This window comes from Toxorhynchites rutilus, chromosome 2 (genome assembly GCF_029784135.1).
Source record: "Toxorhynchites rutilus septentrionalis strain SRP chromosome 2, ASM2978413v1, whole genome shotgun sequence".
Taxonomy (NCBI): Eukaryota; Metazoa; Arthropoda; class Insecta; order Diptera; family Culicidae; genus Toxorhynchites; species Toxorhynchites rutilus.
The window spans coordinates 181798665-181813934 of NC_073745.1; the positions used below are offsets into that span (position 1 = coordinate 181798665).

The 15270-nt window shown below is 40.2% G+C and overlaps 1 protein-coding gene across 11 annotated transcripts in view; it reads left to right on the top strand.

The window, feature by feature from the left end:
* The window catches only part of LOC129764288 (uncharacterized), a 193166-nt gene that overhangs the window by 66784 nt on the left and 111112 nt on the right, over positions 1–15270 (top strand). For all 11 annotated transcript variants that reach the window (XM_055763209.1, XM_055763215.1, XM_055763216.1 and 8 more), the window contains 4 exons: positions 493–675; positions 6062–6170; positions 11617–11722; positions 11830–12192. In XM_055763209.1, the coding sequence (XP_055619184.1) occupies positions 493–675; positions 6062–6170; positions 11617–11722; positions 11830–12192 (761 nt within the window). The remainder of the gene's footprint in view (positions 1–492; positions 676–6061; positions 6171–11616; positions 11723–11829; positions 12193–15270) is intronic.

The following is a 15270-nucleotide window of genomic DNA, read 5'->3' on the forward strand; positions in this document are numbered from 1 at the left end:
GAATAATGTTCAAAATTTATGCGGTCTCCTGGTCTGATGGTGAACACTCTCACTATTCATGTAAGCCGTTAAACATTTTGAGAATCATTATAACTGTTTCATAACTATATAAAATATAACATTTCGCTGTCGATAGCATACTTACGAACAACATTTCAGTTTTGAATAATATTCGGTCATTTCAAGTTGCTAAACATAAGGGGAAACTTTCAAGCCGTAACAGTAATGTATTCAATTTTTTGCTTACCAGCGGAAATGACACAGCACATCACCCGCACAAATGGCTCAAAAATGTTATGCTGCAGAGTTCTGTTTCATTACTCCCTTTCCCCCGTTTGTGTCACACTTCTTCCCGGCGCTTTAAAGTACTAACTTTCGCGTTGATGGCGTGAATAACACATTTTCAGCTGTGTGTGTGTCCGTGATTGATCATTAAGAAACGGTATCAATAAACTGCAAGTAATTATCAGAAACTGCTTTTCGTACTTCCAGAATCATCAAAATCTCATCGTAGTATATTCGGCAAACGAGAAGGGACAAGTGCCGACCTCATATCGCAGCGGCCTCTCGGAGGAAGTATGACTTCCTCTGGAGTACTCAAGGATCTAGGTCATCCTGGCCTAAATGAGGCACTAAAATCTCACAACAGTGTAACCTTCAAGCTAGTTAAAACTGGTAAGTTGCCAATGTTTTCATATTTTGTGTTGAGAATGCCGACTTGGGTACCATATCGATATTGGGGAACTTCTTGGGGAACGTCTTGTGGAACTTCTTCTTTCTCTTATATGGCACTAACGTTCCTAGAGGAACTCCGCCGTCTCAACGTAGTATTACTTGCGTCATTTTCATTAGTACTTAGTTGAGATTTCTATGCCAATTAACACGCCTTGAATGCATTCTGAGTGGCAAGCTCTAGAATACGCGTGACCACAGTGCAAGTCAGAGGAAATTTCTTTGAAGAAAAATTTCCCCGACCAGAACGGGAATCGAACCCGAACCCCCGGCATGTTAGGTTTGACGCTAACCACTCGGCCACGGGAGCACTACATATCATATCTACATATCACATCTTGTGGAACTTGGTGTGTGAAATAAATTTCACTTCGGAGCTCACTTCCTTCGTGGGGGAAGTAAAATACAAAGTTCCCTGATAGTCGTTGCCATCTAGGGTGAAATAAATCTCGTCGACCATCACCACCGCCACGTCGCGATTCGTCGGGAAAATCGACTTGACCATCTTATTCAGCCGCTGCCGCTGCGTCATTTCCTACAACCCCGAGACCAGTGGACGGAACTTCCGTTTCCTGTATAGCACGCAGCGACGTAGCCACTTTTCCTTCGATCTTCCTTTTCAGCATCCTTTGGAGCTTCTTGTCGCTCAGGGTGTCGTCGGCCGTCCGGAACCGGACTTTCTTTCGATGCTCTGATTGTTGTCCTAAGTAGTGCTAAGTGCTAAGTAGTGCTAAGATGTTGTAGATGCCTTAACGGGCGTATCCGGCGTCCTTACATTGAATGCGCACACTTCTGAACGGAGTAGCTTCACTGTCTTCGCCATCACGATTAGAGTTCAATTTTTTTTTTCTGTTGACTCATGGGTTACTATGATTGATGATTGATGTAGTTTCGTCAGTGCGTGCGAAGTAAACCCATTGAAAATCAGCAATTTTTGTCCATTTTTTTAATGCAAACGTTACTCTATCAAGAAGATAATTGTATGATAATATCAAGAGTGATCCTGAGGCTATTGGTCCTGGAAACCGATCAGCATCGAAATTTGAATAAAATATCTGACCGGACAGTGAACAATGAGTAATATTCTTGTAGTGAGATCATTACGTGGAACACTTAACGAAAAATATTTGAGGGAAACAAATCGACGACTCTGCATAACTTTATGACTTACAATGCATTGATTATTCGTAAAAATCAACCACGTCCAAATCATACGATCCATGTAACTTCTTTCTATTCAACGAACTTTAACATGTGCCTAACTATACTAAAATTCATGTTCCAAAAAGCATCCGGAGAGTTGACGGGGGTTACGGGGGTTATTTTTTTTCCCTCTATTATAGTGACTTTCAACACTTTTGGCTGGTTCGTTGCTGTTATTTCCGTTTTGGAAGAATGTCGGGAGTGAGAATTGAATTCATGACCATTAGCATGAAAGGTTTGGATGCTACGACTACGCCAGATCGCCTCCTCGCGTGGGTTACTTTTTAGATTGAATATATATATACCATCCCCATACAGGTCGGACTCGATTATATACAGTTTGAAATTTTTTTTATAGTTCAAATATGACTTATTTCAAGAGAAAAATGTAACCTTTCAACATTAAGGATATTTAAGCGGCTATTATAAGTACAGTGGGGGTAAAAAACGCATTTTTGAAGATTTTGCTTGAATTTTCACCAGGAATTGTTTATAACGATTTTGCAGCGAAATTAACAAAGATAGAAGCTGGGTGTCAAAGAACAAATTGTAGAGTGGTTTGAGAGCTTAATTTGATTGATAAAAACATATACAATTAATAATTACACATTAAAAATTACTAACTTTTAAATGCCACTATATAATTGTCATCTGTTAAAAAACAACCAGTTGAATGGTTTCATGAGAATTTTGGCTCAAATTAAAGGGTGTGTCACATCAAATTGCATCACGGAAAAAACGCTGTAGAAATTCGCCCAGTAGACCGATCCTTTTGAAAATTTTAGATAGTAAAATAAAAACTATCAAACAACTTTTGGCATTTTCTTTTTATTCATACTTCGAGCCCAAGCCCGTATGCTCGCACCTTCCTCTTTACCCCGTCCATAAGGTTCTGTACAACGTCAGGTTGTAGTTTTTTTGAACAGAAATCCATTTTCTCTTGAAGTCCGCCTCCGATTTGACAACTTTTGGGTTCTTCCGGAGGGCCTGCTTCATAATCGCCCAATATTTCTCTATTGGGCGAAGCTCCGGCGCGTTGGGCGGGTTCATTTCCTTTGGCACGAAAGTGACCCCGTTGGCTTCGTACCACTCCAACACGTCCTTTGAATAGTGGCACGAAGCGAGATCCGGCCAGAAAATGGTCGGGCCCTCGTGCTGCTTCAATAGTTGTAGTAAGCGCTTCTGTAGGCACTCCTTAAGGTAAACCTGCCCGCTTACCGTGCCGATCATCCCAAAGGGGGCGCTCCGCTTTCCGCAAGAGCAGATCGCTTGCAACACCATGTACTTTTTGGCAAACTTGGATAGTTTCTGCTTGCGAATCTCCTCCGGAACGCTGAATTTGTCCTCTGCGGAGAAGAACAACAGGCCCGGCAGCTGACGAAAGTCCGCTTTGACGTAGGTTTCGTCGTCCATTACTAGGCAATGCGGCTCCGTCAGCATTTCGGTGTACAGCTTCCGGGCTCGCGTCTTCCCCACCATGTTTTGCCTTTCGTCGCGGTTAGGAGCCTTCTGAACCTTGTATGTACGCAGGCTCTCCCGCTGCTTGGTCCGCTGGACGAATGAACTTGACAAATTCAGCTTATTGGCGACATCCCGGACCGAACTTCTCGGATCACGTCTAAACTGCTTAACTACGCGCTTGTGATCTTTTTCACTGACGGAGCATTCATTTTTGCCGTTCTTCACTTTCCGGTCGATGGTTAGGTTCTCGAAGTATCGTTTTAGTACTCTGCTGACCGTGGATTGGACGATTCCCAGCATCTTACCGATGTCCCGATGTGACAACTCCGGATTTTCGAAATGAGTGCACAGGATTAATTCACGACGCTCTTTTTCGTTCGACGACATTTTTCCAAATTTACGAAAAATTGACAGTGAAGCATGGCCAACGTGATCTATACACTCTTATCTGATTATAAGCGAAAGCTGAAGATATAATTCCTAAAAACTAAATTTCTACAGCGTTTTTTCCGTGATGCAATTTGATGTGACACACCCTTTATCATGCAACCGTGAGTACTTTCAACATTGTTTTGTTTCTTCCATATACATTCCATATTGAATGCAAATAATTACGACACGATATTTTGTTTGCCAATACAGATACACTTCGTTTCATGCATTTTTATGTCAATTGGCATCGAAAAAAAAATCGATTTTCCAAATTTCCTTTACAACCACCAAAAAAAGGGGTTATCAAACCGTATGTTTTAATTACCGAAATTTAAGTCCTTTATAATTGTGTTTAGACAATGTGAGAATCGCATGGGAAATTGTGACTAAAGAAGAAGAAAAACAAATAACAAACAAAAGGGTTTGAAATTAAAATGAAAAAAGATTGCAACGTCAGTTTTGTCATTAATAGCTACGCCTCGTTTGTAAAAATAAACGGCCAACAGAAAAAGATTATGTTTGCAATGCGTCCATCTTGACTGATTTGTCCTTTGACCCAAGGCATTCATTTCGAACAACAGCACAAATTACACAGATATATATTTTACGATATAATTACTACTGTGCAGATTAAGTTTTCGATTTTTTTGAGAGAAAATAATTTCATACAACATGATAATTCTTGTTGAATTCGACGCTGTGTCTGCTGTTTGAAGTGCATTTTGTTATTGTACCATTTCAAGTTGCTCTGTTCGATAAAGCTATAGGAGAGAATTAATATGACTCCGTCTTCGAATAAATTGAAAAAAAAGGTATATACAGGGTTTTCCATTTCGACTGTCAACCAAAGCGTCATATCGTAAGTTGAATGTCTGCCATTTTACAATATGGATCGTTTTAGCATCGCACAACGTGTTAATTTTGTTAAATTATACTATAAAATGAAAATGAAAACCGGCAAATGTTTTTCGAGCATTACGGACGGATTTTGGTCGTCATGGACACAATCGCTAATGTAGTGCGTAAATTCGAACAAACTGAATCCGTAGCGGATATTGTGATACCTGTGCATCATCGTAATGTGCGTTCGGCCGAAAATATTGCTGCTGTTGCTGCCAGTGTGGAGGATGACCTGAATGTTTCGATTCCACGGTGTGCGGCGTGCGGCGTGGCGAATTTTGCATTTGGACTTGCACCTACATCCATATAAAGCCCAACTGGTACAAAAATTAGAGCGTGGTGACCATGGAATGCGTCGGGCATACGTCGATTGGGTGAACGAACAAATGCAGAATTTTCGCATCAAATTTTCTTCAGCGTGAGGCACATTTCGAGCTCGGTGGCTATGTGAACACCCAAAATTTCCGTATATGGGGCTCAGAAAATCTACACGTGATTGTTACGAGGCCATTGCATCCGCCAAAAGTCACTGTTTGGTGCGCATTATGATCTTGTGGAGTCATCAGGCCGTATTTCTTTGAAAATGAGAACGGCGAGACGGTAACTGTGAATGGTGAGCGCTATGGCCGCATGTTAACCGATTTTTTTTTGCCACAAATTGAAGATATGGATACGGATGACATGTGGTTTCAGCAGGACGGCGCCACGTGCAACACAACACGACCGAACATGGCCATATTGCGACCGAAATTTGAGGGACGCATAATTTCGCGTTTTGGTGATGTCAATTGGCCGTCCACATCATGCGATTTGAACCCGCTAGACTTTTTTTTTGTGGGGTTATGCGAAAGACCGTGTCTATGCCAACTCTCCGCAAACTCTTGAACATTTGAAAGACAACATTCGTGAAGTTATGACCGAGATACCGCCCCATATGTGCCGAAAAGTCATCGAAGATTACCTGTTCCGGATCAAGGTGAATGTGAATCATTTGAATGATGTTGTATTTCACACATAATGGCATAAACCAAACTTTAATTTGAAATAAAAGTTTCATCGAAATTCGAATTCTAAGTGTGTTTTATTTCAATTTACTTTCGGAATTTTAAGTTGGAAAACCCTGTACATTACCATCACCACAAAAATCCGTATTCCGTGATTTTGTATTATTGGAGAGTGTGAAATGTATTCAATTAGTCTTCCTTATATTTTTTTAGCATGAAAAAAATACGAAAAATCTAATTGAACGAACAATGAAATCAACATCTTTTCTCATGATACCCACACTCCTCAATATTAATTAATTTAATCATTATATCTCATTTAATTCCAGTCTCCGACTTCACCGAAACTTTAGCTCAACTTTATGAACAGCACGCCGAAGCATTGCAAGTTCTGGTTTCAAACTACAGGAAACGAAATGGCGAACTCAGGAAAGAAAGGTAGGTAATGTAGACTTAGTCAAAAAAATACACTTGTTTCTAGTATTGGAATTGGAGTGAATCTTAATTATGCCCAAAGTTAATTTTTAGCACATGTTTCGGCATCCCCAAAATATAGCTGGATAAACTTATATTTTTAATAGACTAATTTCTCTTAAGGTTATCCTTTGATATGTTTTCTTGCGCATTAACATATTAAGGACCGGAAAGAAATCTGTAAGACATACGCCTGAGACTGCACGTTTTGACTTGTATAAAGTTAGCGGATGATTATTAATCGGAAAAGGGTCTGAGAAAATTTATAGGCCAAGTTGTATGGGAGAAATGAATTATTTTCAAGAAAATAGAAAAAATGTTATTTGGAAGGACCGAAAGCACATTCTCGAGATAGTACTCATTCGATCGTGAGCGGTCCGTGAAGTGTTAATAGGCTGATCATAAAAATATTATCTTCCAATGCAAATTCTATTCGATCAATGTCAACCCAAGTAGTCAATCAAAATGAAAGACAAACAGTTCAATTTTTAAAAAATATATTTTAAAAATGCCTAGTTACCTATCTTCTATGTAAGAAAAATACCTTGAATATTTTTTTAATTTTCTTTATTTCATTGGAAAATACTGCGACGGGAAGATACCAAGGGACTTTGAGAATAATAATATAGGTTGTCAAAAAATAAAGGATTTTAATAAAATCATAAAACTTGCAACCAAGAAGTTTGCTCTGAAATACCCATCAGACACAGCAGTTCACAGCCACCCTTATTCTATCTAATGTTGTTATTGATACATCAGAATGCCGTGTGTAATATGGGGGAGGAGCAGCGATTTGAAAAGCATTATTGTTAAATATGAAGAAATAGAAATAATGAATTAATTTTGCGAACAACCCTAACACACTTATAATATTCCGAAAAAAAATAATTTTTAGAGTGTCGATTTTTGAAAAAAAATTCGAGATGACACTTGACCTCGACGTTTCATGCAATTTTAAGACATTCAAAATCCAAAAAAAAATTTCGAAACCTCGATTTCCTTTACTCCCCCCTGGGGTGATTTTTCGATGTTCAATAAACTCAAACTTTGACCGCTTTGCGCCACTCTCCCTTAAGTCCGATTGAGCTAATATTTGGCATAGGGTGTTTTTTCGAGGTGGTGAACATTTTGTATACGGTAACTATTTGAAATTTTAGGGTCGATTTTTTCCCATACATTCATATATACACGAGAATCCAATAAAAGTTAGTCTGTTATAAACCATCAATCCCTTCGGATGTTTTTTCGATCGTTTCCCCCGTCCGAAGCAAAACTACAGTTGTGCCTACTGTGCAAACCGTAAAAATTCATTTCTAGAAAATTCCCGAAAAGTTCGTGAAAGAAAAGTCTATATTTTACAATTATTTTTACTGCAGTTTTTGACATCCCAGCCGTGAGCCTCAAGTGGCGTAAACTAGCGTATATTTTGGAACTTTGATAATTGATTTGTTTATCCCATTCTAAATTATTTTGAAATATCACTCCAAGATTGGTAGCGTTATCAACGTAGTCTAAAATATCATTTTCCAGATCCTTGGGGAACACCAGATAGTATGTTGGTTTGACTTGAAAGTTTACTGTCACTTTCTACGACTTGAATCCTTCGAGACACGGCAGCGCTAGAAAATCCAAACAGAAACTGGACGATTTTTTCAGCAATTTTACGTGAGAAACCCTGTCGAATGCTTTGTAAAAATCAATAAGAATCAGAATTGCTGTACCTTTCTTATCAATGGCTCGATGAATGTCATCATGAACCTTTAGAAGCGCCGTAGTAGTGCTATGATTTGAACGGAAACTCGATTGGTAAAGACTGATCAAATCAAAGCGATTAATGAATGATTGAATTTGGCTTTTAACAATTTTCTCAAATGCTTTCGATAGGGAATGCTTACCGGACAAAGGTTATTTTTTTTTCTTTTCTTTAAACCATCTGACTCACACTTGGTCTTAATGATTTTCTTAAAACTAAACGACACTACTAAATCAAAATACAATGGTCCAACAAAATAAAACAATACAAAGATTTCATCTACGAGTGAGTCGTCTGTAAAAGGTGTCCGAAGAGATATTAAAGTCAAATAAGTCGAACACATCATTGAAACGGACTGACATAAAACGAACAGGATTGTGCAACGCATTTCAATCAGAACCTCTGGGTCGATTACAAATTGGTATAACTTTCGATGATTTTCATATACGAGGGTATTTCAAAGTTGAAATAATCAGGTTGAAGATGTAAGTAAGACGTAAGAAATGACATATGGCAAGATTAGCTTCACAAACTTCAAAGGCAGTCCAACTAGCCCAACAGCATTAGAAGATATGGAAAAAAGTTCAGAAGTTAGATGTATACTCGTGACGACACATGTTGAATTTCAACCCATTGTCAATCATCGGAAGAATTGGCAAGAGCTCTGTGCTCACTGTGCTAGAATCAGTAGTTCTGAATACCGAAGAGAGATAATCCAACTTGGCTTGATTGATCAAATGGGTAACACGATTGCGAAGTCTTCTATAGTATGTATATATATATATATATATATATATATATATATATATATATATATATATATATATATATATATATATATATATATATATATATATATATAATATTAGGCTAATATATTAGGCTGTCGAAAAAGTCCTGCGGTATTTCCGCGAGGTGTCGTTGTGAGCGCGTAGTTCTAAAGGGTGTGTCACATCAAATTGCATCACGGAAAAAACGCTGTAGAAATTCGCCTAGTAGACCGATCCTTTTGAAAATTTTAGACAGTAAAATAATAACTATTAAACAACTTTTGACATTTTCTTTTTATTCATACATCGAGCCCAAGCCCGTATGCTCGCACCTTCCTCTTTACCCCGTCCATAAGGTTCTGTACAACGTCAGGTTGTAGTTTTTTTTGAACAGAAATCCATTTTCTCTTGAAGTCCGCCTCCGATTTGACAACTTTTGGGTTCTTCCGGAGGGCCTGCTTCATAATCGCCCAATATTTCTCTATTGGGCGAAGCTCCGGCGCGTTGGGCGGGTTCATTTCCTTTGGCACGAAAGTGACCCCGTTGGCTTCGTACCACTCCAACACGTCCTTTGAATAGTGGCACGAAGCGAGATCCGGCCAGGAGATGGTCGGGTCCTCGTGCTGCTTCAATAGTGGTAGTAAGCGCTTCTGTAGGCACTCCTTAAGGTAAACCTGCCCGTTTACCGTGCCGGTAATCACGAAGGGGGCGCTCCGCTTTCCGCAAGAGCAGATCGCTTGCCACACCATGTACTTTTTGGCAAACTTGGATAGTTTCTGCTTGCGAATCTCCTCCGGAACGCTGAATTTTTCCTCTGCGGAGAAGAACAACTGGCCCGGCAGCTGACGAAAGTCCGCTTTGACGTAGGTTTCGTCGTCCATTACCAGGCAATGCGGCTTCGTCAGCATTTCGGTGTACAGCTTCCGGACTCGCGTCTTCCCCACCATGTTTTGCCTTTCGTCGCGGTTAGGAGCCTTCTGAACCTTGTATGTACGCAGGCCCTCCCGCTGCTTGGTCCGCTGGACGAATGAACTTGACAAATTCAGCTTATTGGCGACATCCCCGACCGAACTTCTCGGATCACGTCTAAACTGCTTAACTACGCGCTTGTGATCTTATCACTGACGGAGCATCCATTTTTGCCGTTCTTCACCTTCCGGTCGATGGTTAGGTTCTCGAAGTATCGTTTTAGTACTTTGCTGACCGTGGATTGGACGATTCCCAGCATCTTACCGATGTCCCGATGTGACAACTCCGGATTCTCGAAATGAGTGCACAGGATTAATTCACGACGCTCTTTTTCGTTCGACGACATTTTTCCAAATTTACGAAAAATTGACAGTGAAGCATGGCCAACGTGATCTATACACTCTTATCTGATTATAAAACCAAAGCTGAAGATATAATTCCTAAAAATTAAATTTCTACAGCGTTTTTTCCGTGATGCAATTTGATGTGACACACCCTTTAGTTGTATTCATTGTATCGAGTCATACTATAGCTTGTTGGAAAGGTATAATATAGTCCTTGATAGTGTTTTGTTTGGTTAAGTCGTTCGTGAGTTATAGTGTCGCAAATATGGAGCAAAATAAAGAGAAAATCAGACATATTTTACAGTACTACTATGACAAAGGCAAAAATGCATCTCAAGCTGCCAATAAAATTTGTGCAGTTTATGGACCCGATACAGTTTCCATTTCCACCGCACAACGATGGTTTCAACGTTTTCGTTCTGCGCCACGCTCCGGAAGGCCTGTCGTCGAAAATTGCGACAAAATCGCTGAATTAGCCAAGAAAGACCGGCATAGTAGCAGTCGTAGCATCGGCCAAGAGCTGGGGATAAGTCATCAAACCGTTATTACCCATTTGAAGAAGCTTGGATTCACAAAGAAGCTCGATGTAGGGGTGCCACACACGTTGACGCAAAAAAAAACATCTTTGACCGTGTCGACGCATGTGAATCGCTGCTGAATCACAACAAAATCGACCCGTTTCTGAAGCGGATGGTGACTGGCGATGAAAAGTGGGTCACTTACGACAAAGTGAAGCGCAAACGGTCGTGGTCGAAGCCCGCTGAAGCGGCTCAGACGGTGGCCAAGCCCTCATTAACGGCCAGGAAGGTTCTGCTGTGTGTTTGGTGGGATTGTCAAGGAATAATCTATTATGAGCTGCTTCCCTATGGCCAAACGCTCAATTCGGACCTGTACTGCCAACAACTGGACCGCTTGAAGGTAGCACTCATGAAGAAGAGGCCATCTTTGATAAACAGAGGCCGCATTGTCTTCCATCAGGACAACGCCAGGCTACACACTTCTTTGGTGACGCGCCAGAAGCTCCGGGAGCTCGGATGAGAGGTTCTTTTGCATCCGCCGTATAGTCCGGACCTTGCACCAAGTGACTACCACCTGTTTTTGTCCATGGCGAACGAGCTAGGTAGTCAGAAGTTAGCCACAAAAGAGGCCTGTGAAAATTGTCTATCCGAGTTTTTTTGCCAATAAGGAAGCGAGCTTCTATAACAGGGGTATATATATATATATATATATATATATATATATATATATATATATATATATATATATATACAATTTGTTACAGAACAAATTTTATGTTCAGCACAAAAACGCGGTTAGATCAAATCGCGAAATGAAATAGAGCGTTTGACGTTGCGCGCAGTGATTTAAACACAATGAAAACTTCAATCAACCACGACCGGCAAATTAGCCACTTGCTCTACACATAGCTATATTATCCGTTTTTGTACTTTGTGCTTTATATATGTTCTTAAAATATCAGTTCTGAAAAATATTTGTTCAATTTATTGAGAACTCCAAAGCAATGCATTCATTTAAGTATATTCAGAATCTCATTTTGTGTTCTATATTTTCAGACCAGCATGTCAATCGAATCTTTTTCACGCCTGGGAAACATTTTTGCAAGAAATAGAAACGGATTCTCAAGCCACAATTGAGGTCGCCAGTTCACTTTCCAGACAAGTGAGTGCGAAATCATTTCTTCAATGATTCTAAAGAACGTCTCTTTTGAGCAAACTCTTCATTTGGTTTTCGATATTCGTAGTTAACTTTCTTATCATCGTTTTTAGGTGGCCCGGCCGTTACTAGAACGTTCGTTCTACAGGAAGGTTCAAAGCAGAAAAGTGTTCACTCACAGGGAATCATTCGATACAATCATTGCGAAGACTGAAGAGAAATTATCAAAGTGCCGAATTGAATATAAGCAGTGCTTTATTTCGCATCGTCAAAACCCGACACAGACAACACTGACGCAATATATCGATTCCCACAATGCATACGTACAGCAGTTGCATGCAACCAACGCCATGCTGGAGGCCTACCATTGCGATACCCTTCCCCAGTTGATGCAAGAACTCGAGGAAATCTACAATGACTTGTGCAATATAGTAGCAGAAGCAGTGCTGCAAGGCGCAGAGGCAATATCTGCAAAAGTAAGTACATACTGATTGAAACTAAGTATTGGGTTGGGGAAAAAGAAATGTCATATATTGTCAATATATAGCAACACTTGAACACATCTTGTATTGTACTTATCGCATCGGGCCATACTATACGACTATTTAAAGACGACAATCTGTGCTACTAGTGTCGTTTAGACAGTGTTGTGATTGTCCTTTTCAGTCTCAAGTTATAGCGCGTCAAAGATGGAGTCCACCAAGCAAGAAATTCGCCATATTTTACGTTTTTACTACCTGCGAGGTAGTGTTTGTAGTTTGTGGACCCGATACTGTAACGATTCGCACAGCACAGCGTTGGTTTGATCGATTTCGTCCTGGTGTAGTGACTGTCGAAGATACACCCCGTACTGGTAGGTCAATCGTCGTGGAAACCGATAAAATCGTTGAAATCATCCAAGTAGACCGGCATGTGAGCACTCGCTCGATTGGCCAGGAACTGTGTATAGACCATAAAACCGTTTGGAACCATTTAAAGATTGCCAGAAGATTGGATTCCAAAAAAAGCTGGATGTATGGGTGCCACACGAGTTTTTGAAGAAGATGGTGACTAGTGATGAAAAGTGGATCACGTACGACAACCTAAAGCGAAAAAGTCGTGGTCGAAGCCCGGTGAGCCGGCCCAAACCATCGCCTAGCCCGGATTGACGGCCAGGAAGGTTTTGCTGAATGTTTGGTGGGATTGGAAGGGAATCATCCACTATGAGCTGCTCAACTATGGCCGGACCTTCAACTCGATTCTCTACTGTGAGCAGCTGGACCTTTTGAAGCAGGCGATTGACCAGAAGCGGCCAGAAATGATCAATAGGAATGGTGTTGTTTTCCACCAGGACAACGCTCGGCCTCACACAGCTTTGATGACCCGCCAGAAGCTACGGGAGCTCGGATGGGATGCCCTATTGCACCCACCGTATAGTCTGGACCAAGTGATTATCATCTCTTCCGGTCCATGCAAAACGCTCTTGGTGATACTAAGTTGGCCTCAAAAGAGGCTTGCAAAAACTAGTTTTTACTTTTGAACTAGGATTCCGTAGCAGGAATTTTGAAATATCAATCGATGTGAAGGAGCTAATCTATACACAGCTTCCGCACAATGCATTTCGTATAGATGTTAAAGCTTTGTGGAACCCCTAGTAGATCTTCCGGGCGTGTTTGAGTCGGGTAAAGGGTGTACCGTTTAAAATCCGCACACACAAAATTCATTCTCAAAATTCATGTTTTTAATCGATTATCACAAAATATTCAGGGAGTTAAAAGAAACAACTAAAGTTGATTTTGGTATCATTCATTTAATTTATTCAATAACAATATTTGAACTGTAAAAGTGGTGCCTATAAAGAATATGCTTTTTTCATTTTGTAAACGTAAAAATCTCTGACCAAGAGTTCTCGGTATACTCATCGTGGGAAACACACGTGGCTTTGTGGACTAGTCGATGCGGAAAGAGCGATCTCCTAATTACCATGTCGTATCTACAAAGTTCTGCAAACAGCCCACCGTTTTCACTCATCTCTGATCGTAACGGCCAAATACGTTGTTCTCTTCAAACTCCACGTGCAAATTGATGATTGCCATATCCTTCTTCCGAATTTTTGAGGGCTCATGATTGTTCGCTTAGTAGCGGACACGCAACTAATTAGGCTACGATGACCCCCTGTGGATAATTATATGGAGGTGTTTCTTTATAATATCAAATCAACCAGTAAGCAAGTTAAAAACAAAGTGTCCGTAACCAATCTGTATGACTTTGTGTCAAAGATGTCAATAAATAAATAAACATAAAACGGTCCGGTTGTACCACTGGCATAGATTGTTAATCAAAAGAACAAATGAAGGCATTATCTGAACGCTAAATATGGCATGTCAAGAGAATTTCCAAACCTGGAAGACACTTGACCGATCGGAATTTAAAAGGAATTTTTCGTTCTACTAGATTTTCGATAACGATCTGCTAATGCGATCGCTTTCGAATCCAGGCAGCTGAGCAACCTAATTACTAATTGCCTAATTCTAGCCGACACTTCAGGCCCACTAACTGTCCCAAGGCATGCCAAAAGAATTTCCATCCCGGGAAGACCTTTGAGCAATCAGCAATTGTCCCGAATACATATGTCAGTACCCGACAACGATCTGTTAATCGTTTTAGAGACCAGACAGCTGAGCAAACCTAAGCCTAACTTCTACCGATACTTCAGGCCCTTCATTCAACCTAGGATATAATCGTGTCAATCTGAACATGCATAGAGATCTGCCACAACATGGAAAAATCTCGTCATAATCATTTGTTAAACAGTTAAATTTACAAGTATTCTGGTCGAGCTATCCCTAGCTTCTTTTCAGTCTCCACTTGCAATGCCTTAGGATGATATGAATTTCTTAGAAAAAAAAATTATGTTGAGCCAATGCTCAATTTCAAGCTTCTCTATATCGCTTAACGTGCACGGTTATTTCGAATACTACTCACCATGTTCTGGACACTCTATTGGCTAACCTAAGCGGCCATTTTGTGCCACTATTTCTTCATCGCTGTCTCATCCCGAGTCACATTTCCACTCTTATTCAACTTCTTTTTGACTTTATTTTTGCCCAATATTTCGTAATTGGGCGAAATTGAAAGCAATTCGGTGAATTGATGTCCTTTTCCAAGAATTTCACCTCGTTGTCTCGAAAGCACTGTAGTACTTCTCCTTTGTAGTGGCAGCTTGCCATATCAGGTCAAAACTTTACAGGTCCATTCTAAGATTTAAGTACGTTTTTTTAAAGCACTTCTGTTTGTATGATTTGGAATTTATACTCTAGTTTGTCACGAAAACCTGATTTTTTTCGCAGCTGCAAATGCCTTGCCAGATAGTAAACTTTTCTGCGAATCCATCGGCAAAAACGAATTTGAACTTGCTAGTGACATAACCATATCAACCTTAATGGTTCTCAACACCTTCAAATGCAACTTCCGATCCTTAGTTGCATTACGATGCTTGCTATGATTCTACCGATCGATAGTATGCCGCTCACGGGAATGTTTGAGAAGGCTGCACACCGTCGATCTATTTAATT